General features: G+C 34.1%; 3 protein-coding genes across 3 annotated transcripts; 1 reads left to right on the top strand and 2 right to left on the bottom strand.

Moving 5' to 3' along the window:
- Positions 1-606: 606 nt before the first annotated feature.
- On the bottom strand, positions 607-15,637 carry Prp40 (pre-mRNA processing factor 40). Its single transcript, XM_088276735.1, has 15 exons — positions 15,509-15,637; positions 15,063-15,299; positions 14,736-14,891; positions 14,245-14,393; positions 11,950-12,101; positions 11,741-11,868; positions 10,897-11,045; positions 10,415-10,526; positions 9,513-9,981; positions 8,479-8,708; positions 8,050-8,247; positions 7,859-7,966; positions 7,218-7,361; positions 2,035-2,207; positions 607-953 (listed from the first exon to the last, which is right to left on the bottom strand). The coding sequence occupies exons 1-15, from the start codon at positions 15,509-15,511 to the stop codon at positions 854-856; spliced, it is 2,508 nt and encodes an 835-aa protein (XP_088132861.1). The 5' UTR covers positions 15,512-15,637; the 3' UTR covers positions 607-853.
- Positions 15,638-15,749: 112 nt separating this feature from the next.
- On the top strand, positions 15,750-18,984 carry MED8 (mediator complex subunit 8). Its single transcript, XM_088276745.1, has 5 exons — positions 15,750-15,898; positions 15,976-16,147; positions 16,877-17,122; positions 17,529-17,622; positions 17,964-18,984. The coding sequence occupies exons 2-5, from the start codon at positions 15,983-15,985 to the stop codon at positions 18,200-18,202; spliced, it is 744 nt and encodes a 247-aa protein (XP_088132871.1). The 5' UTR covers positions 15,750-15,898; positions 15,976-15,982; the 3' UTR covers positions 18,203-18,984.
- Positions 18,985-19,136: 152 nt separating this feature from the next.
- On the bottom strand, positions 19,137-24,200 carry CCT4 (chaperonin containing TCP1 subunit 4). Its single transcript, XM_088276739.1, has 10 exons — positions 23,968-24,200; positions 23,089-23,141; positions 22,645-22,734; positions 22,249-22,416; positions 22,031-22,172; positions 21,735-21,946; positions 21,518-21,657; positions 21,225-21,429; positions 20,344-20,626; positions 19,137-19,710 (listed from the first exon to the last, which is right to left on the bottom strand). Exons 1-10 carry the CDS (start codon positions 24,068-24,070, stop codon positions 19,496-19,498), a joined length of 1,611 nt encoding a protein of 536 aa, XP_088132865.1. The 5' UTR covers positions 24,071-24,200; the 3' UTR covers positions 19,137-19,495.
- Between the last annotated feature and the right edge of the window lie 1,077 nt (positions 24,201-25,277).

Consider the following 25,277-nt stretch of genomic DNA (forward strand, 5'->3'; position numbering starts at 1 on the left):
TGTAAACCAGTAGCGGGTAAACTTAAGTATATACTATACGCCGATTTTTCAGACGAGGTTAGATGCGCCATGAGACTCGAGCACAATTTTTTTTAATCTTCTTTCTGTCACTTTTATGGTTGTAAAATAAAGTGGGATCTGCTTATTAAGGAAGGAAAAGCAATAACTCAACCGCGTAATTCAATTTTAAATTTACCTCATTTCAAGACACATGTCACAAGTTTCATTCCGAGTTTCAGACACCTAGAAGTTGAAAATTTCGAAGGTTATACTGGTTGAAATAGGATTACATTGGGTTGCTAAAAGTAAGGTACCAATGCTATAATTCTTTTCCTAACAGTCATTCCTCCATTTCCATTTCAATATAGCAATAATATTCCTCACCCTGACCTCCTTCACTGACTCATCGGTATCCCTTTAAAATATCCTAATCCTCTCCCAGATCGCAGAGCTGCAAATATATTCCAATACTCTTCCAGATCTGGAGCGCAGGACTGCAAATATATTTTAATACTCTCCCAGATTCAAAGCACAAGACTGATAACATGTCGATCCGCTGCGGTAATGCAACATTTTGGGTGCAAATAGGAGTCAAAAAAGAAGAAATATTTTACAAATTGAATTATTTTTTATTGATTTTCCAAATTGCTAACACATCATTTTTTATCTCCTTATAAAAATTAATTACAAGTTTATATTACAGATAATAACTCTGTAATTAAATAAATTTCATAAAACGCCTTAAAAGTGCATTAATTTAAAAATACTGTAAATTCATAAAATCTATTGTTCATATTTTCGTCACAACTATGTGTATATTTTATTGAAGATTAATTTGTCCAATGTATTTTTGTCAGTCGCCGTCTTGTTCGTGTAACTGAGCGAGGAGAGCCGCTCTTTGTGTTTCTAGCTCTGTTTCACTTAATGCGCCCGGTTCTCCTGCCGTTGGAGATCTGAAAAGTTACAAATATTATTCAGTAAAATGCACAATGCATTTGCACAAAAAAAATTCTATTTAGCTGTTAATCTATGGTTAAAAGTTATTTGACTCTTAAAATAACTTTATATAAATGTAAATGAGAGTTAAAATATGGTTACTAAAGGTATTATAATACAATATACAATAAACATAGTACAAGGTTCTTTTCCTTCTGAACATATACAAATTTGGAGAGTGTTAGAAAGCAGCTTTAAACAGTTTCACCCCCACCCCCTTCATTTAAAATGCAACTACTGTCCATTAAACGGGACACAGATGCCTTATGGCCATTTTATATATCTTAACACTCACTCGATATCAACACGGGTAAAAATATCTTACAAATATCTGTAGTCTTTTCTAATTTTCGCTATTAGAACACTCTTGAATGGCAGAAAAAATAATATTTGGTAGCAATAAAGAATGGTGGGAGTAAAAAGGGAATTAAAGGCTTTTAAAAATATCTAGAGACTTACAGGCAGCCATTCGAAAATCAACATTTTAAAGATGGTTAAAAATAATGAAGATTTTTGTTGATATCTCAACATAGATGAAAAAAAAACATTTATTGATTTGGCATTAAGTTTGTGATTTAAATATAAAAATTAAACACTTGTATATGGCTAAATAAACAGTCTATTTAGATGGAAAAAAAGAAAACAGTTTTCTAAATACCTACCGTAGAACGGGGCTACTTGAACTTTGATGTATTACTTACCCCCAGTACAAAAAAATATTTAAATCTGTATTTGGTCTACAATAATGAACGTATCGTGACTATAAGTGTCACTTGTCAGGGAAACAATGTCAAATCATGTCGATACATTCATTATTGTAGACCAAATACAGATCTAAATATTTTTTTGTACTGGGCTCAAGTAACATATCAAAGTTCAAGTAGCCCCATTCTATGGTACGTCAGATTTCTTCATCTATGTTAACAATAAAAATTTTCATGTAAAAACGCCAAAGTTAAGCAAATCCAACAATTTTAAACAAAAAATTTACGCACTCAAAATGTTATGAGCAATAATAAAATTAGAATGAAGAACTACCTTATTGTCGTTTTATCGGGACTCTTTCTTTTATCTTTCTTCTTCTTAGGTTTGTAGGAAGACGATATATCTTCTTTCTCCGGAGTTTCGGGAGCGGGCCGTTTTGACTTTTTGGACTTGTAGCGCATTTCCTCGGGAGTAATTCCACGCACGGGCGAAGCATTCGGAGATCGCTGAAAGGGCACACCACTTTATATAGTTACCACCTGCAAGTCTTGTAATATTTGTCAAGAGGCAACAATGTGGACTTCACCTCGAGTGGTATACACCATTTCCACAGCCAATGTCTTCAAACTTTGGGTTTTCATAGTGAGTGATTCGATTTATTTATTACTCCCATCGACTTTATTTAGCGAAAATCTTTACAATAATAAAAAGATAAAAATCCATTATACATTACAAAGTACAAAATGGCACAACCACACATTTTGTGGGAAATAATAAGTTACTCTGTTTGAAGAATGCATTTTGTCATCAAGCTCAGACCTGACAACAATAAAAATAAATCTAATCAAAATATTATTACATACATAATAATTCTGATAGATAATTTTTTAAATCAAAGAAAAAAGTTCTAACAATATAACAAGTACAATATTACGTTATATTATGCAAAATAAATCTCTGTTAAATAATATTTTTAATGTTTTTTGCTAATAATTTGTGGCACTTTTTTCACAAAAATAGTACTAAAAATATCAGGTTATTTTATTTTTTATTTAAAGAGTTTGCATAATTTAAAACTTGTCCAGTTAAAAAAAAAAAACAAAAAAGAAGCAATATATAAAAAAACTTTACCTGATATAATAAGAAAATATATAAAACAAGCTTAAATATGAATAATAATAATAATTAATAAATAATTTAAGGATAAAATTTGGTTATTTATCCAATGATTTCCAACATAAAGCGCTAAGTGCCAACTGGCTAGCTCAGTTAGGTTGTTTCGGTTATCTTATGTAACGCAGACAAGTCGAGCAGTGCTCAGGTTGGCACTATATGACACATGCGCCGTCCACAAACACTGCTCGTTCAAAAGCATGAAGTGGTTCAACTTTATAAAAAATAATAAAACACAAACATTGTTTTTAACCACTTTTATTTACTATTTTTCCAATCATATTGATCTATCCCTGAACAAGACATGGTATTTGTCAAAACCAGTTGAAAAAATAGCACCAAAATAATAGTGCTTAAAAACAAAGTTTGTGTTTTATTAATTTTTATAAAGTCTGTAAAATGAAATAACACACTACCAAATACTTATGAAGGATATTGACTTTAATTTATTTCTTATATTTTCATCATATTGGTGCTCTCTTAAGATTATTTACCATTATTAATGAAAGTGCAGTATTTAAATTACTTGTTAAATATTATATTTATGTATGTAATGTGTTTTTCAAACAGATAAAAAGTTAGTCATACAAAACTAGGTTAGTACGTGATACGCATCTTTTTTCGCACCATTGGGCTAACCCTGTGCGAAAAATATTTAATGCGAGACAGAGAGAGGGAAAACGCTAACGAAAAAGTACATCAGTTCCGTCCTAAAAGCACCTATTATAGCAAAAAAATCTGTTTTCATAATTCTGTAGAAATAAAATATGATTTTGATTTTGATAATCATAATTGTGGTTAATATTATTATGATTATCAAATGTGACGTTCTACAATACAACAGATGAACAATATAATGTTCTCAACATTTTTGTAAGATTGAAGTGAATATTATTCTTTTCTGTGTTCTAGTATACTACAGCTTTCTATTTATAAAAAAAGTGTTTACTTCCACCGTAATAAAATAAACATCGCCTTGTCATAAGTATATAAGAAGTAGTTAAGTATCAAAGTAGAACAAAAGCTATCTTCACAGAATGGATTATTTTTTTGTTTTTGTTTTTGTTTTCATTTCGAATATATCTTAGCATACTGCAAAAAATGACCACATCAATCCATAAGTTCAATTAAATGGTTGAATGCTTTGCGAGTTAGTGAATTTGTTTCCTAAATTTAATTACAATATTGCTCTAACATTCATGTTTCAGGTGCATGTCTTTTTCTGTACTAAAAATCATAATTCAAAAATAATTAAGTACTCATATGAGTTATTTTTTGATTTGTCAGTTTTAGCAGTATGCTTATACCGAGCGTATTATTATAAGTGTAAAATATTTATGGGTAATAAATAAGTTATTTCAGCGAGTTATTTGTATAAGAATAATATTTAAATTATTTAATCAGTGAAAATTGGTATTCCATTTTTCAAACAGTCATATATATTGCGCATTTTAAAACTTATTGATTTGAGGTCAGCCGAATCGCATATCGCTCACTCCTTTCAAGAACGTCATAAATCAAAAAACTTGATTTTTCAGGAGAACGTTTTTAATTTTAAAAAATATAATACAATGTATTAAAAATAAATATCAAGCCACTTACTGAACTTTTTACTGTGCAACAGATCTTTTTAAGTAAAACCTGAAGGTTTTTGCTCCATTTGAAAAATATTTTGTTTATTTAAAAAAATAATTAAACAATACCTTTTCTTCAAAATGCAAAAACAACACTCTCTGTCCTGTAGCGGGCAAATATTAAGTTAAAAATATGCCTTTTTTGCTGGGATATAGTAATTTTTCTGGGCATTCCGATAACACGCACAACTGAAAATTGACGATTTTTGATTTATGACGTTTTTGAAAGGAGTGAGCGATATGTGAGTGTTTATTTTTGAAAAAAATATAAAAGTCTCAGCTGGTTTTAAACTATCGAAAGACAGGATACTGTACAAACTTATATAGCATGTGCGCTATTGATACAAATATAAGTGTCAAGAGTCCATTTTTTAAATAATTAGAAGCTTTAACATTTAAACTGTGTATTAAATGACCATTTATGATACATTCCTCTTGTTATTAAGAAGGAAAATCAGTAATGTACAGTCGTAATAAACCAAATCATTTTTGATGGCATAAGTCCTACTTTGATTCTAAGCTACTATTGCAAACAAAGTTGTTGATAATATATAGGTAGGTAAAGTACTGTCCTAACTTATAAAAAAATCCTGTATGGTGTCCATATTCATACAGTGCCCAGTAATATATTTGTTAAAATATAAATGATCTTTTATATAAAATATATTAATGTGCATAATTTGTTACTATTCCGCTTTCATTGCTGTTGTGGTACAAAAAGTATAATTTTACGAAACGTCATTATGAATAATGTCAATTTTGTTTGATTATATAATTAATATAAACACATGGCCTTCTTCGTTGTATTAGAAATGTTATTACCAGAGATACGAAGACCCCGATTCAAGACATGGCGCAGAGCAGTTCTTTTTTCCTGTGATATCATGAACTCATATCATAGTGATGTTTGTCCTGTCGTTTGTTGAATACTGATATAAAATATTGATGGAGTTGTGACAAGTTGAGTGCCAACTGAAGTAAAGCCGAAAGGGCCGCACACATATACTGATTCACATTTTACTATATAAATAAGTGTACTTGACATTGATATCAACACCTCCTGCATATACTATTATACACTACGAATCAATAATTTAAAACTATTTTTCATGTATTTCATTATGTATTAAAATTAAATTCTAGAAAAAAGATATATTTCACAACAAAAAATATATTCCATTCATTGATTCGGTAGTCGCCTTGTGGTAAAATAAATCCAATTTTAATTTGAGTTTTACATAGAAAATACCACTATTTCTTAAATAAATAAATAAAAATAAGAAACAGCTTCCACCCCCTCACACAACTCTAAAATTTAAACTTGGCTTCACATAAGGTGTTTGAAAATGATGCGGAATGCATCGAAACTCGTGTCACATTTTTTAAAAAGAGAGAGAGGTACATATTTACTAAGTAAAACTTAATTTAAAAAAATATATATTGTTTCTCGCATGCAAACGCTCCTGACGAAATATGTCAACAATTCTGTTAAATTGCATTTGTGGCTTACAATAGTATACGTAGGAGGGTCGATACAGTAACCCTTTGAACGCATTAAGCAAAAATTAAAAATTGATTTGAAAAATGCAAATTTTCCATAAAAAACAAAGTATTTTATATAATTTCTTTTATCCCCTTTTATTTATTTACTTTAGTCTATGGCTTGTAAAAGCCATAGACTATAGTCGATTTACACGTCCAAAGGAAAAAAATTCAGGCGACTTGAGTCGATTCACGCTTCCAAAGGGTTAAGTGTATTATGTCTTTAAATATTATAACATATGTACAAACACGATATTGCGTGAAGGGTGTCCGACCATGCGATATTACATAGTCGGCCTCTGGTGACACTGACCATAAGATATAGTGTTTTATACTAGTGATTTATATACCTCGTCACTGAGATTCAGCGACAGATAATTTAAAAAAAATATATTACGCTAACGCCTAGAGCTTTTTTCTGATTACAAAATTATGATGAAATAACTATCGAAATAAAAAAACAAATTGCTACTATCGGTGGAATCTACAAAAAAAACAAATGAAACTATAGCCAAAACTATGAACTGACAAAATTCAGAATAATGGATAACCGAACTATACTATAGGGCTGTTCCCATCCCGGGATACTTTAAAATAAAAAAATTGCGTTGGATCAGCCGAAGGATATAGGAACATGTTTGACATAATTTTGTTTGTGAATTTTATAGGACCCATATACTGTGTTCATACCATTTGTTCAGCAAGCATGTTAGTAACAACATCCCCGAAAATAGTGGTTAAGGTATTCGACTCGGATGATAGCTACATATATCACAGGCAGGTTAAACTTTTCAGGTCAAATAAATTTGGCTTCGTACATGCAAATCACAAAATGTGTTTTTTCACAGTAATGTGAACAGCCAATAAGAATAGCAATAAAACACTAGAACTTGGCCGTTCTAGTAAAAAAAGTTTCAATTCGTAATAAATATAAATTATATACATAATTTTATAATAAAGATGAAATAGTAAAAAGCACATATTTTCACAAATTTGAAGATTAATAAAAGTAACACATTTATTTTAAAACCACAACTTTATTAATAAGCATTAATGTACTTAACAAGAGCAGCCACGGAGGAGAATATGTAAGACAACATTATGGGTGAATAAGTAACATAATAGTTAATATAAATAGCCATTGCCGTAAAGATGTTTGTTTCTCACCGGTGTGGGGGTTCTCTTACGATGTTTGGACTTTTTAGACTTCTTGGACTTGCGGATTTCCCCGTTCTCGGAGCTCCACGAGCTCACCGAACCCGCCGGCGACGTGGTGCGTCTTCTGTCTTTCTCTCCACCACTCTCAGAATTCTAGCAAATTGCAAACGGTTAATGAACAATCAGCATCAGCGTCGTAATAAGTTTAATTAAACATCAGAAATGCTTGTCGAATCAACACATATGTATTTATTATTCTTCATCTAACCCTTATCCACATCCGAGGGTGCAGAAGGCACCCCATCGTACTGTAGCAGTTTTATCTTAATCATTAATTATACGAAGAAAATCAACTCTGCACTTTAGGTACCAGTGCAGTGTGATATTAAATAAATATTACATAGAAATCATTTATATCTACTTATTTTGATCCCTTCGGAATTCAAACCTGTCCGCCTTCATAGTGTAGTAATTAGAAAGTTTGGCGACAATGCCGGAAGTTCCGGAGAAGATACTTATTAAGTATATATATTTTAAATCGACTTATTAAATGTGGTATCATGCGAAACTCCTCACTCTTGAAGTAAAATTTAGACGTGTTTAGAATTCAAATTGGGAACCATTTGCTTCTTCAAATTTAAAGTACTTACCAGGGGTGAACGAGATCGGGATCTTTTCTTGTTTTTTTTGTTCTTTTTTGACTTCTTGGACCGTGAGTGGTAGTGAGTACAGCTCTCCTCCATTTCATGTTGATATTCCTGGAAATGCACAAATGCAGTTAAGATTTGAACAAATCAGGAATGCAAAGCCGAACAAACACACCTGTAATAATTTTTCTTACTTTATAAATTCTTACTCGATCTTCTTCATTGGGGATCGCTTCAAATTCTTTGCTAGAAAAGTTCAATACCGTTTTGGCCTGATCCCAAGTGAGTAATGGATCTATATTGGTTTCTCTTAATGCCCATTTAAATGCCGTTTCTAATTTTTTATTAGCTCTGTTTTCTTCTTTCAACCGGTCACGTTCGCGAGATTCAGCCTGAAATATTTTAATGATATCAACAAAACTAAAGTCAGGTGGTCTTCCCGTGGTAAATGTCGCGGACTATTCAGGATTATCAGAGCTTCTCGATTCGAATCCACTCTATCACAATTTAATACCTATTTTCAATAATGAAAAAATAGCATGAAACTCAAATATTTGTGCATATAAAAAAAAATGGTCAATAAATTGTAATATATACTAACTTTTACAAAAATGGTACATTACCTTTTCTAATAATGAATTATATGTTAACTTAACATTTCCAGCGTCCAACGAGGCAGACTTACTATCTTCACAGACAATAGTAGCAAAATCCTCAAAGGATGTTGCGATTGTTACTTCAAAAGATTTTTCTCGGAGGATTTCCTTGATAATCTTCTTTTCATCGTGGAATCTCGCTTTCAAGTCTTCCACATAGAACTTGAACAAATCTAAAGGAGTCGAACCATTTTGACCTATAAAAATTTAAGATATTTGAAGCATGCACCCTAATTTATTAATATCGAGTTTGAATATGAATAATCTAAAACAGAAGTTGAATATGGTCGGTATATTATTCCAATGAAATATCACTGGATGTCTTTGTAGCCACAATGCAAATTCGGCTTATAACAGATCAACAATGTATGTTGTTTTACATGGCTGACGATTGCATGTGTCTTTTTTAACTCCCGCAATTATTAACCTCAATGAATTGCAAAAACAAAACATAAACATAGAAAAATAAAAAAAATGTTAGAAGGAAGTCCACCTTTCCATCCCTTTCATTTTTTTGCACATATTTATTTATTGAACGGCTAAAGCCTTTAACATAATACATATACATATACAGTATCTAATGTAAAAATACACTAATAGAGAAACAAAAAGTCTTATAACATAAAATAAGAATAAAATAACAAATAGTAAGCACTGGTAATTACACGTCTCCTTCACACACTATCAGCGAGCAGCAAGAGAGAGTGAAACACAATGTTTAAATTTATCCATTATAACATGGAGAAGAAATGCTGAGAAAGTACAGATTTAAAGGTGGATAACAATATATTAAATAAATCAATACTTTCTAAAGCATTGGCTAACATGTGAAGCCGCGGAATGGGAGAGAACATGGCATAGTTTGCAGTATGTGCAAATACTGCGAATACATATTTTTGCCTAGTACCTCTTGGACGCACGCTAAGCTTTATTTGATATTCCAGGAATTGATTTTGTTTTAAATAAAAGAGGGAAAAAATATATTTTGCAGATGATTTTACCTAACATTGCGGAGAACCTCAGGTCGGCGGAAATAATAGGGTAGAGCTCGACCCAGAGTGACATGGAAGTCAACTTTCCTTCTTCGTGTAGACCGTCTAGAAGTGACAAGAAATTATCCCGGTTCTTCCGCTGGCCTCTTTTGTTTCTTTTCTTGGTTTGATCTTTTTCCGCCAAGTACTCGGTCTCGAGGCTTCGAATGTGTTGCTCGAACACAATGAGGGCGTCCTCCTTATCCATGCCCAGGAGGTTCACGTCGTTCTTGAAGGAGGCGTTTTCCAGCAGCATGACTTGCGCTTCGCTCCACGTGGAACCGTAACCTATGTCGTTCATGTTATCCAGAACTTGGCCGAGCATTTTCATATTCCTTTTCTTTAAAACTTTGGCTTCTTCTTTTTCCCTTTTCGCAATGGTAAATAGGCAATCCTCGTATATGTCTCTGCGGTCTGGGTCCGGCACACAACGCCACACCTATTCGAATAATGTAACATTAAGGTAAAGATAAATACGCTACTAATTATGCGGGCATACGAGCATTTTTAAGATCAGCACGCTCTCTAGCAGTATACATTTGCTCGAAATAAGCATGCTCGTTTACAAACATCAATACTAGCATGCTCATAAGCAAACCTTCTTAGATACGTTCAGAGTATGCCCCTCCCACCCGCGCTGCAAGTGGGATGCTCAAAAATCTGATGACTGTCGATTTTCGAGCATGCTTGATGTGAGCATACTTATTTCTAGCAAAGTACACATAGCATACACACATGTTACTACGTAGCAATTGAACAATAATAACTCGCTTATGTACTCATAATACGCATGTGAATTTAGACCTTTAGAAATATAAATTCGAAAACTACTGAAAGCAAACAAATGTGTAAAGTGGAATGATGATTGTCACCTCTAGATTCGAAAATATTTCATCACATTTATAGTACTTGGTTAGAGATGTCATTTTCTCAGAGCTAAGAAGAAACTGTTCCAAAGTCTCTCGATTTTTCTTCGTCCTCAACCTAAAACAAAAAGCATACATACCATTTACAGATGAAGGTACCAAAAATGTTTTTTTTCTTCTATAACCCTTATCCGCACCCAATGGTGCATAGGGCACTACATCGTAGCAATGCAGTGTTATCTGGATCGTTAATTGCATGAAGGCAAGGTGATAAGCCCTGCACTTCTTGTACCAGTCCAGGGTGATATTAAATGAATATGAAAGCGAAAATCACCCATATTTATTTTGACCTCCCTGGGAATCGAACCCGAGACGTCCAATACGGTAGCCAAGCGCGCTGACCATTACACTACAGAGGTGGACAAAAATAATTTGGTACTAAAAAATATTATACAATCGCATATGTATTCTAGTCAGTACGTTTTTACCTTTGTTCCTCTCTCTCCTCTTTGCTTTTCTGAACTTTGTACGCGTTGAAGGCTTGCTTCTTTTCATTTAATCTTTTTAATGTTGGATACCTCGGATCTTTAGAGATTAACTTCACGCATTGCTCCCAGGATGCATTCGATGCTACATTCTGGAATAAACAAAATACCTGTCAGTAATCGTGGATCTATGAGAGACATAATAACTATAAATCGCAATACTTTGATGTGTTCAAATTTTTTTCACAAATTATGAATTAGCTCGACATTAACTTAGAGGTTGTATATATCAAGCATTTGAATGATCTTAGCAAAAATTAATATTGTACAGTTTGTAAAATGATCACTTAAACTTGCCAATGACAGATTATAAGCCCTGTTAATATACAGACTTCCATATCTCATATCTCATCTCGATTGACATCTTCATCTATTTTGAGATATCAATACATACCTCTTTTGGTCAAAAGTTGATTATTATGCAATTAAGTTGTATAACGTACTTCCATTATCCATAGTCATTAAATAACGAAAATAAGTTTAAAAGAGCTATTTATAAATGGATAATGGAGGTGGGTAGATTTGAAATAGATTGCATCATTCGGCCATGTCGTAAATGATTGCATGTCATAAACAAATTTTTTAAATATAGTTTTATAAACAAGTATGTACTGTAAAATATGCCCTCCGTAAGGGAAAACTCAGTGAGGGCACATTATTGCAATTTTTAAATATATGTATGATGAAAAATACATAAATAATAACAAATCTTGATACTCAAAATCAATTTGCACCATGATACTTAATAAATAAACTTGTGATAAAATATAATAATAATATAAATTACCTTTTCCTTGAGAAGTTCTTTGAAAGCTTCCATGGCTTCTTTCTTATCTTTAAATATCAATTTAGGCTCGACAGTTTCGGGTATACGAACTTCCGGCAAACTAGGAATATCAATCACCTCATCTTCCACTGAAAAATATAATTTTTTAATGAAGGTATCATCTTCTTCCAACACCCTTCTTTAGTGTGTTAAACATGGTTAGGGCTTACCAGGTTGTGGAATGAGCTGCAAGGGGGGGGGTGTGTCGATGGCGGCGAGCGTGGCGGCCATGGCATGGTCCAAGGCGGACTGGCTGCCCACATTAGTGACTGCGGCGACAACCGGAGGCGTCACGACTGGCATGATACTCCTGGACAGAGCTCTGAAAGCATCAAGAACAAATCCGATGATGCGAAAAGGACCAATCACAATTTACAAAAATATACATAATATTACATATTAAAATCCACTAAATTGAATTTTATTGTTAACCTTCCCCTCTCGGTGATATGTATTTACTACAACTCGACTTTTAAAATGAGAATACCAAGATAAAATATAATAGATACGGGCTCAGAATTATTGTATTCTTCCGTAATATAATTATGTATCACATGAAAGTATTATAATATAAAGTTATTTATTTACAGGGACGGAAATAAATAATTTGCGAAAAAATCGGGGATAAAATCACCAATAAACAAACGTTTCTCGATGTACATGCGTGTGTGGCGTGCTTTGTATATACGCGTATGTCTTAGCGTGTTTAGTTGCGCCAGTAGTGCGCAGATCCTCACACAGCGGTCGTGTCACTACGCTAGCTGTTGTGGCTACTTGCGATGTATTTTTTTCTCATTTTCAGATACTTACCAGGGCTAACATTACAAAATTGTAACATTTCAACTTTGACTATGGTCAATAAAAGCAACATTTAGGAATATTCACATTTTTCCCATTTTTAAACAACATTTTCATATGGTTTATAAAATGCATATCACCGGTGCAGTGCCGTAAGGGAAAGGTTAAAAACACATAAAAATAAAATTTGTGACAATTTTTTCGCCTTATTATGGCATTTTCAAACTACTAATAAGATTAAATGGACTGAGGGTCCTTATTTAGCTATACAATTCTAGGTACTAATGTAATAGTTAATCTCATCGGGTATAACATGTGCAATTGTCACTAATTTTATTTCCATATGTTTTTAATGATAAATTATAATTTAGTAGACTCTACAAATCAGTGTTTCATTTTAATATTTAATATGTATATAAATCAAAACGGAGTCCAACAAATTAAATGCCAATTCTATAAAAACATAATATTACATTCAATCATTTTATGTTTACTTTCCAAGAACCGACAGCATAAAATCCAATAATTTATTTTTAATTTATGTTTTACTTAGTAAGTACCACTATTTCTTATAATCTACTGTGACACGTGTTTCGATGCATTCTACATCGTTTTCAAACACCGTATGTAAAACTAAGTAAAACATTAATTAAAAATGGATAGATTTAACACAAAGTGACTGCCGAATCAATCAATGAAATTATCCAATTATTTAATCTATAAAACAAAAAAGGAAAACACAGATTTATAAACAAGTATTTGGACACAGTCAAAATGTTGTGAATGAAAATAACTGACCAAATTATAAGATGCATAAAAAAAATTAAATCATGTTTTCGGTCGTTTTATGGTATGTAAAAACATTCCAGAGTTCACATCTTGCATAATCCAAATAGAAGGGTCTATGCTAAATAAAAGCTTTTTCAATCCACCATAGATGGCTGTTGTGGACTCATACTGTGTCATGAGATTGATGATATATCTAGGAGTTCCAAAGATATGAGTAGTGTGGTCGTCAATCATAGGTAGAATGGTGAATGTTCATGTGTGTAAAGTGATTGCTTAACCAGCCTTTGATAGATCATAAGCCCCGTAAATACCTAAACTTCCATATTCTTCTTCATCCATGTTGATGATGATGTTGATATAGATGTCAAAAAAAAGATATATTACAAAAAAATATTTAAAAGATACACAGTGGGATGGTCGCAAAACTTCATCTCTGATTGGTCGGCAATAATAATATCTAATTGGTCAAAATCAGAACCTTGTGATTGGTGAAGACAATTGGTATTTAATAATGATAAATGATTGGTAGGCACTGTTTGAATATAAATTAGCAACCTCTAATTGGTTAAAATTATTGACGAATCAGAATGTTCCTCCAAAATTACAAAGTAACATTGAACCATCGTCAGTAATGACGTATCACTGAAACAAATAAATTAGGCTTTACAAAAATACCACACAATCTCTTTTATATTATTATGATTTTCCTATAATAAGCTAAATTTTGTATTTAGGTATAAAATTTCTAAGTGAAATGATTAAAAATTATTAATTTTGAAATTATTTTGATTACTTTCAATATCCTCAGTGTGAAATTTTTAGTACAAAAAGCAATTAAAAAATAAGGTTATTAAATATCATCATATTTGTTTACTCACAGATTGGCTCCCTCTGCCGCAATCCGAGCCTTTATGTCTTCTAATTCTTTAGGAATTACCCAACTTGACTCTTTTGTGGTCGTATTGTGAAAATACACCTTCCCACTTTCCGAGGTGTACTCCTTCCATACACACTGCGACAACAGACGCTGCAAACAAACCGCTATTTAGACATGTTCTTCTCTTCTTCTTCAAACCCTTATCAGCACCCCAATGTTGCATAGGGCACTGCATCATACAAATGCTGTTTTATCTTGATCGTTAAGACATGAAAGAAAGGTGATCAGCTCTCCGCTTCAGGTACCAGTCCAGGGTAATATTGAATAAATATAAGATTGAAAATATCACTTTTATTTATTTGGCTCCCCCCCCCCCCTGGGAATCAAACCCGGGACCTCCAGAACGGTAGCTGATTACACTATGGAGGCAGACAATTAGACATGCAATACTACAAAACATCTCAAACAATAATTAAAGATAAAAATACTAACTTCAGATGGTGTTTTGAGTTCATCAGGTTTCTCCCAGGCACTTTGCTTTGAAATGGAATTATAGTAGTAAGTTCTCCCATCCGGGGCTTTGTGTTCAGTCCAGGGACATACCTTCTCCGGTACGGGGTTAAGGTCCGGAACAACACCGCTCAATTCCTAAATAATCACAAAATAATATGATTTCATTTAACAAAGTATCCTCCCTTTTTCTTATATTCAACGTATGGTAATGAATGTATACAATAATGGTTGAGTAAGTTACTAATCAATATTTTGTTTAGAAAACTGATATATTTTTTTTGGAATCATTCAAGTACTAGTACTCACCGGTTTAAAAGCACCAAACCCCGGAGGAGGTATGGAAAAAGGCGGGATCATAGGTTGGAAGCCCATGGGAGGCGGGATAGAAGCCAAATTGGGAGATAGTGTGGAGGGTATATTCTGGAGGGGCGGTATGGGAGGCACTCCGGGGGGCAGGCCAGGAGGCATGGCCCCCATCACGGCGGGAGGAATTATCGGTGCACCCAGGGTGGCCGCTGCAGGATTCTGGCTTATGCTCGGCTCCTATAAAAAATAAAAAAAGCCGTTATGCGGGACTCATGACAAGGAACAACACTGAAAAATTACCAAATGTAAGGCGATGCACTAACGGTCCGTTTGTATGAACAATTAGGCTTATCTTAGGAACAATGTAAAGTATACAAAAATAAGGAAGCAAAAATTGTTTCCGAACCGTTTACTACGGTATCCAAATGTTTTTTAAAACAACTCACCATGGCTGTAAAATATTGCTTCTTATAGTCAGAACATTTGTTTCCGAGGGTAAAATGTAAAACATACAGCGCCCAAGAACGCTTACAAAATTATCAAACCTCGCAGCCGGCGCACAAAATTGACGTATAAACCATAGACAAATTCAATGGATCGATCATGAGCATAGACAATAAGTAGATAATTACACGAAGTGTGCGTTTGGAGTGCAGTTCAGAGTATTTATTTTTTGTTGTAAATTTTGTCTTCTAACTTTGTTGTGTCATTCAACTTCGAAATCGGAAGTGCCGTTTTCGAGGGAGAAATGTAGCGGAGTATTTTATTTATCGCTTGGTGTTTGAATAAAGCTTTCTTGTATCACATTCCACTATCTCCAGTGTTTTCCACATTTGGTATGTTTTTTCCATAGATTCTTTAAATGTCAATGTAATGTTTCCTTCAAATTTCACTCAATATTTACTTTATTTAGGTAAACAATGCAACGCGAAGAGAAACAATTAGATGCCGCTTTAACTGCTATTATCATAAGGGTCAATGAATTGAAGAATTCTATTGCCTCTATGATACATAAGTTGGAGACGGAATATGAAACCATTAATTGGCCATCGCTGTTGGATAACTACGCTCTGCTATCCGGACATGTAAGAATATTTTATTGTTTCGATCCCGAAAATTGCCAGAAATTGAATTTTTTATGACTTAGGAAAAATATATATTTTTACTCAGTTGTCTGATCGCTAATCGTTAATCTACAATGCCATTCAGATCCTTTTAAAATAACAATATATTTTTAACACACTTAGAAAGGGAAAGGTATTTGTACTCGTTTGATACTTGAGAACGGGAAGGGTATTTTTACCTTCTGCTCCGGCCTCATTTCAAAGTTAACGGAATTATTTAATGTTTTTATATGAATATTATGTACCAATCTCTTTGATAAGGTCTTAACTATATGTACACAAATATCAAATCCCGTTGCCAGTGGTCCGCAGGCGTAAACAGCACCCATCCAGAGTATGTTAACATATGGAAAAAAAGAATAAGATTGTGAAATTCTAATTCTATCAACGATAAAGATATTTTCGAATTCTAAAACACTAACTAACCATGCCGCTTCTCTGCAGGGGTAGGCAGAAAGAATAGAACGCCACACCACTCTGTCTTTGCAAACATTCTTCGCCTCTTCCACATTTATGCATTTCCTCATACATACCCGACGATTATCACGACTCCTAACCTGACCACTTTCAAGTATTTGGCATACCTGATTTTCGACATCTATCAAATGTAATAAGACTAGATTGTAAGAATATTTGCTTTATATTTATTTTATCTGTCGGGTAACAATAATGATTCCATTCTATCTTCAGCTCACCGGGTTGAGCAAGATCCTGAGCACGGAGCTGTCTCCGTCCATGCGCGGCCTGGCCGTGCTGCCGCTGCTGCTCAGCTGCGAGCGCGACGAGGCGCTGGTGGGGCTCACGGAGGGACGCGTGCCGGCCTTCGCGCACGACCTCGTGCCCGACTACCTGCGCACCAAGCCCGAGCCGCAGGCCGAGCAGCGCATGGTGCAGCTCATCCACAAGGCCAGCGCGCTCAACTTCGACACAGCTCAGGTATGTTGAATTTTACTATCAGGGTGCGATGATCTAACTTTTGCAAATTTACAAATCTTCGCCTCTTAATATTGAAATCACTAATCATCTATTTTAACTGCTAAAATTGTTTAAATATTTCGGTGTTTTTTTTCACAAATACTGGATTTTCTTCGCTTTCACATAATTTTTAATCAAGATTTTTATCTGTATCTCAATATAGATATTATACAGTGATCACCAGCCAATAGTTGGTCATGAACCCTTGAAATATTCAAGTTTCCAAATACTTCTTAATGTTGAGATATCAATAAAAATAATTATGTTATATTGATATGTCAATGTTTTTCATTTAATTTATATACAGACTTGGTCTTGGTGTGTAGATTTGAAACATTAAAATTAATTGTTATATCTTTTACACTAGAAACAAGTGAGCCAGTTCAACAAAATAGTCGGGCATGTTTGGGAAATTGTGTCCAAAGGCAGAGAAGACTGGGAAGGTGAATCCCTTAGATCTGGTCAGTATTATTTATTTATTTATTCCAATAATCTTACATCTCAAAATGTCGCCAATAGTCTTGTAAAATAATTTTCTTACCCATGTTCTTACTCCTTTGATGAGTTTTTTTTTTCTAGTTAATAAGCTAAAATTAAACAAAAAATATCCCGACAATGAGTTTTTGTTTTTATGCTTACATTCTTAAAATCTTTGTTCCATTATTTGTCTTAAAAGTAAAAATCATTTAAAAAAATCCTGTCTCGGAAGACTGACATGTAGAAATCCTATCTGCATCGCTAAATTATGATTGAATTCTTCCTTTTTCTAATATTTTATATTTCATTGTTAAATGGTTTGCAGGTATTCAGCAAACTCATAGCCTGGCCGACACTCATGCCCTGGTGACAGCTGTGGGGATGGGCAAGGGACTGCGCGGGATGGGAGGTAACGTGCCGCTCAGTCCGCACCAGGGAGGCGGAGGGGGGGGGCCCCCGCGTGCCGCGCCACCACCGCTGCCCGCCCCGCCGCTGCCCAAACCACCCTCTACTATCAAGACTAACATCAAGGCTGCCACTCAAATACATCCCTATCAGAGATAATACACCATCCAGTGTCCTGGAAAAACCCACCTTAATACTATTTAGCCTTGTATGTGCTATGTATCATTGCTCATTATGTATGAGGCCAAGATCTGCAGAATGCAATTATGCAAACTTAAATAAGACTTGTAAAACTCACTTAAAAGAATTTATACCATTTACGACCATGGTAGTGATTTCAATAAAATTAATAGTTTATTGATTCGTGAAGAAATATCAGTTTGTCGCTCCGCAAAAGTTGGATTTTGATATAAATTAAATAAAAGTCCACAAATTTAATATAAAAATTATTCTATGAACTAAACATTTACTTATTTGGGTAGACACTCGACGGGTTCAATTCCCGCCAAGTGCAAAATAAATTTAAGTAAGATTTATTTTCAATTGGTCTGGTGATGGTGGTGTATTTTTCACATTTACTTTTCCTATCCATACTATCCTACATGCAGCCTTCAATAGTCATTGCGGGTTATTCCTTTTTAAAAAGTCTGCTAGGCTCACCTAAAGAACAGAAAGACTTTGTGTCTATTCAATTTATTTATTTTCTAATTTTTAATTAGGTCTGTTCGTGTTCGTCACTACGAATCGTGCGAGATGTACTTTCTTACTTCAAATTTATATTATAAACAAAATGTACACATGTAATCTTTCCTATTTTTATTTATTTGTATATGTATATTTGAAAAAAAATACATATGCAAACTGAAGATTGTTTTCCACTACATACATGTTATGCATTGAAATGTACATAATAAAATAAAATAAATAAATTTATGAATACGTATTCATGTTTCTTTTGATTGTGTGATTCACCAAACAGTTCAGAGAGAAATTGATTACAAACATTACCATCTTGTAATTTACAACCATTAATCCATTTTATGCACTATTTGGTGCAGATATGGGGGGGAGGTCAAGGAAAAGAAACACAACGTAGTTTGGTTATTTTTATTAAAATATAATGCTCGGTTAATAATAAAGCTTCGAGAATGATAATACTATCATCGTTATAATAAAACGACAGAAATAAATTATAAAATGTACCAAAATGGAAACTTCGTACAGTCATAATTTTAACAAAAATACAGCATTCATAAACGTGCCGCGCATCATTTGTTTAAAATTAAAAATGAAATTATTATTTATTATTTTGTGACATTATTTCAGATCATTTCAATAATAAGAATGTTGGTTTTAATACAACTTTAACAATGGGTTAAATGCAATAATAAAATACTTTTTATGTAAGCATAATGCGTGCGATGCGCAAAGTGGGAGTGGTGCTCGGAGTGATTATGTGAAAGTATTGACAATGTCGTCAATCTTGAGTATGGAGCGGACGGTCTCGGTGGCGAGCGTGAGGGCGCTGATGCTGACCAGCAGCGGCTGCAGCACCTTCTCCTCCACCATGTCCACGATGCAGCCCCTGCGCACCGAGATGCCCGCGTTCTTCTGCCCCGCCACGTGAGCGGCGTGCAACTCGGTCACTATGTTGATCGGGCTCAGACCTGCGACACATATCACACCGACACTTATACTAATCCACACACAAACATTTAACTAATTGTCTAGGTTTCATACAGAACAATTCTTTACACATTTAGGATGAAGGTATTTCCACCCTTCGGTCGATTGATGCTTAAGGACTGGAAGGGTATTTTACCTTCTGCGTCGGCCTCATTTCAAAGTCTTAAGTTTAAAGTTAATGTTTTTTATGAACATTTTGAGTGTGTCCAAATACTTGTTCATAAAATCTGGATTATCTCCAATTACAGGAGTTATTTTCATATTATTTTTTGACATCTCATCAAAGATAAAGAAGAATATGGAATAGTCTGGGCATTTACAGGGCATATATTTCCCGTAAATGCCCAGACTTCCATATTCTTCTTCATCTTTGATGAGATGTCAAAAAATAATATTTTTATATGAATATTACGTAGCAATTTCATTATTAAGGTTTAAACTATATGTACACAATTATCAAATTCTGCTGTCAGCGGTCCGCAGATGTAAAAAACATTCATCAAAAATGTGTCAACTAAAATTGTTAAAACATTTAAAGAATGAAGAAAAAAATCAAAATACTGCCACATTTTTAACCTCTTAAAATACGCTTACATATCTCATGTTTCTCTTACCGGCATTCTCAGCGAGGGTGGAGGGTATAACGGTGAGCGCGTCGGCGTATGCGCGCAGGCAGTAGTGGTCGGCGCCGAGGGCTCTCTGCGCGCGCGCCATGAGCTCGAGCGCCACGTGCGCCTCGCCCGCCCCGCCGCCCGGCAGCAGCGCGGGCCGGCGCACAAGGCAGCGCACGCAGCACAGGGCGTCGTGCAGACTGCGCGCAGCCTCCGCCAGCATCAGCCGGTTCGACCCGCGCACTATCACCGAGATGGTGCGGCCAGGATTAGCGATACCGGTTATCTGCAATTTTCACAATATATACTCATTAAATTATAATACTATCGAAGATTACTACTAACGGAAATTGGTCTTTGACTGGGTTGCGAAATCAACCAGTATAGAAAGAAAACCAAATTTTTCTGATATTCAGAATTTTTAATGTTTCCCTGATTTTTATCAAGGCTTTTTCTATCAAGCTCGAATTAAAGGTTTTTTAAATGGCGAGGTGATGCGTCATCAAATATCATAATTTTATCAAATTAATAGCCCTTTATATACAAGTGATTAAAACTAAAATGTTTCAATCAAACATGATGCCTTGTGTAGCATTGAGTAGAGGTGGGGAGAAAAACTATGTACATATATAAATACAAATAAATATCTACTTGCTTACTGATCAAATTAAAACTGACTTGTTACAATAGATATATCACTGTTATAATAGATATGTAAATTCACATTTCAATATATAAATAAATCCCAAAACAGTTAAAAAAAGTTATTTTAAGTAAACAGCACAACCAAACTGATCATTTCGGAGCTTATTTGTTTGGAGATATTATACCTAAACTAACACCACTTTAAAAGTTACAATTATAATAATGTAAATAGTTGGCACCTTAACGAACTTTCCACACGGTTCACTGATTTCCTCCGCCAACTCCGCTTTGACCAGATTCTCCGGTACAAAGTGATCCAGAGAAGCGATCGGCCGGCAGCCCAGAGTCTTGCAGATGAACTCAATATCTTCCCGCTCCACATCTTTCACAACCATAACCTTTATCTTGTCCAAAAAGTGAACTGCCAAATCAGAAAGAGCATCCCTAAAACGAGAATGGTTAATTTCGGTTAATGGCAACTTTATTTTTTTTTATTATGGATGTTAGCATTCTAAATGACATTCAACTTTACCTGAGAATAGATTTCTGTACAAGCAAAACGGTACATTTACTGGCCTTGATTTTTTTGACAATATTCAAAATGTATTCCCTTTCTTCCTTCAGTACGCGATCCATAGCCGCATAGTCTGATACAACCACATTGTGATCCATCTAAGATAAATACAATACTTTAATAGCTATTTCACAAAATATAAATACAATTGAAGAAATAATCATTTAGCTCTTACATCTGTTTTTGGTGGCGAGATACAGAACTGAATCAGTCCAATCAGGGGACGCTCCACTTTACGGGGGCCGGACACATTGGCGGTCCTCTGGGAGAGAACCAAACCTCGGACCAGTTCCGAGTCTTCCAAGGTACCCCCGAGACGTTCGATTACTCGGACATCGCGGAGGTCGCAGGAAAGCCCGCCTTTCAAACCGGCCGTCTGGTCCACCACTGAAAAGAATGCGTTATATACCTCTCGAAACTTGTACACGAGGAATACTGCCAACAAGGAAATATTGTAACTGAATTACAAACCTGCGAGAACAGCTTTGACTGCAATGGGAGCGAGCAGACTGACATGCTGCGATACAACCTTGGAACAGAGGGAAGTGGCAGCAGCTTGGATAAGTGAATCTTCGTCGTTCATTTCCACAGGCTTCGAGATCTCTTCCAGAATCTGAAGGAAAAATCCTACTATTAACACTTTTATTTCGGTAGTGTGAAACAAAAAGATATTTATGGTTCAATATTACCTTCACAGCTTGTTCTACAGCTCTCTGGAAACCGTCAGAAATAACGGACGGGTGGATGCCTTTGGCTAACAGCTTTTCAACTTCATTCAACAGAGCTCCGGCAATAACGACGACTGACGTAGTTCCATCTCCGGCTTCGATATCTTGTGCGCGAGATAATTCTACAAGCTGAAAAGGGAAGTTTATAAAACACGGAGTAACGTTTATCCGATTTCACTTAAACAAATAAAAAAAGGTAATGATGGAGTTCTCACAAAATACAAATATTTTTTTATGATAACATTGTGAATAATAAAACACATTTTTAAATTTACTAAATAATTTGGTACTATTATAAGGACAATGTTAAACTAACAATGTTACTATTATGTATATTTATAAATTGGAGGTAAGTACCATTTTTGCTGCTGGATGAAGAACATTCATCTGTTTGAGAATAGTAGCGCCATCATTTGTTATTGTCACTTCTCCATTTCCAGCTTGGATCTAAAATAATATTAATAATAAACAATATCTAAAATAATAAATATCTACAAGATATTTTTATCATACACTAGAATCTTTAAATGTAATCAAGATATATCTTTGATGTTTCCACAGAGAAAATAGGGATATCTGGGCAAACACCCAAAAAGCCCTGTAAATACAGAGCTTAGGGTCTGTTTTGATTCAGATTTGCATGTGAAATGTTTCAATTTTTAAATTGTAAATACTAAACCGGACACGGGGAGGTGTATTAACATTACTCCCGTCTCTTAAGTAAAAGGAGTAAGTTTGTTCTATTGCAAGCACATTGCACCTATATAACTGAATAATAAAATAATGATAACAAGTTCTTACCATTTTGTCCATGCCTCGAGGTCCCAAGCTAGTCCGAATAGCATCAGATACGGCTAAAATAAAGGTCAGATTCTAAACACTTCATATTTAAACTGAAATATAACTTTAAAATATTTTACTGATTTCTCTTCAAATTTACATAAAAATAAGCCATTAACTAAATAGTTTTTTTTTTTTTTTTAATATGGATGAAACTTTTTTGTTGTTTACTTCTTATAGCTTATTTGAATAGCTAATACATATTTAAATTGATTCGATTGTATTGGATATACATAAAGTCAACAATTATATAATTTTGTGAATGCTTTGTGCAACATTTGTCAAAGTAACATGTTCTACTGCCATTGGATGGGTCAAATATCCCTACAACTGAAAATTGTTTATGACGAGGGAATTTGTGGGGCCACAAATTTGCTCCAGGTTAGTGTCTGCTCTGTCACGTATTGAAAACAAACGCATTTTTACCGTGGTTTCTAAGCTGCGCCACAAATTCGCAATTATATTTTTATGACTATTCGTTCCACCCAATGGCGGAAGAACCTACCAATGTTTAATGAAAAATAACACTTGAATCCCTTTTGAAACTACTCATTATAAAGGGAAATATTGAAGTCTCGCATATATATTGTGAATTCTAGAGCCTTCTGAGATACTTTTTAGAAAGCTCGACGCGATAGAATGCTTGTTTCAATATATTTATAATGAGCAATTATCATTCCCCGACATTGGGGGTGTGAACATATGAAGATTCATGTATGAAATAAGCTTAAACTACTCATTTAAAATACAAAATTAAATGTTAAAAATCCAACTAATAAAGTAAAATACATCTTCCATAAGCAAACTTGAGTGAATAAACCGTATTTTAATTAATAATACCTTTAGCTGCATTTATGTTACTTAACCTAATTTCGGTCGGTTTACTTTTATCCTTATAAACACCCGACGGCTTTTTCATGTCACTCATCTTCGGAGCAACCATTTTTAATTATTATTTAAGTTATATACTGACAAAAAACAAATGGATTGAATAGATATTTGCCGATTTCAAAAACAGAAAAGACCGACCAAAACAGAAACACTCTAGAAAGGACTAGAACTTTTTGACAGATACGGCCATAGACAACGTGGAAAACTAAAGAAATCACGAGATTCATAAACCATAAACAATCACTTTTTTTACAATGTTAGCAGGTATGTACTTAAGTCCTGAAGAGGAGAAGATGGACATGGTTGGGACATGTCCTTAGAATGCCACCTGAGAGCATCAACCCCCTCATGTCTCTTCTTCCAACCCCGAGGATTCCGGCGCCTCGGAAGGCCGCTGACGACCATTCACCGACTATACTCAGCGGAACTTCGAGACGCCGGCTGACCTGGGAGGAAGCCAAGGAGATGGCGCGTGACAGTGACTTGGAGACGTCTCGTGTTGGCCATATGCCCCACCTAGGGAGCGAACATGGAAAGAAGAAGACTTATTTCCAGTGTTCTATCCTTTTTCAAAGGGTTGTTTGAGTTTCTCAACGACACAATAATAATAAACGCATCAGTCATAGACCAATCACACATGCACCTTACAGGAGATTTGAATATAAATAAAAAAACTTATTTGATCATTCTCTATTTATTCAGTATTACTACATTAATAGTTTTATTTTTATTATATATATATATATATATATATATATATATATATATATATATATATATATATATATATATATATATATATATATATATATATATATATATATATATATATATATATATATATATATATATATATATATATATATATATATATATATATATATATACAGTATCTACTCAATGAATTAGGGCCACGCAGAATTTCGCGCAATTTCTCAATTCAAACAGGAATAACTCAGAGAAAACCTTGAATAAAACAACATTGAATTTTATTTACACATGAACACTTTATTACGCTTAAATTATGCATATATTTTCATATAAATATAGTTAGTATTTAGTATTTCCACCTTTGGCAGAAATAACTGCCTCAATTCTTTTTGGCATACTTAAAATGCACTGTTTTATCATGTTTTTTATTTCTTCGTCTTCTGACCAAATTTTTTTAATATTTTTTTTTTGACAGTCTACTGTCGGATTTGGAAATGAGTATACCTTATTTTTTAACATGCTCCATACGTTTTCTATAGGATTAAGGT

The sequence above is a fragment of the Brachycentrus maculatus genome, unplaced genomic scaffold, assembly GCF_059751285.1.
Source record: "Brachycentrus maculatus isolate JH-2025_06_01 unplaced genomic scaffold, ASM5975128v1 h1tg000039l, whole genome shotgun sequence".
Classification (NCBI taxonomy): domain Eukaryota; kingdom Metazoa; phylum Arthropoda; class Insecta; order Trichoptera; family Brachycentridae; genus Brachycentrus; species Brachycentrus maculatus.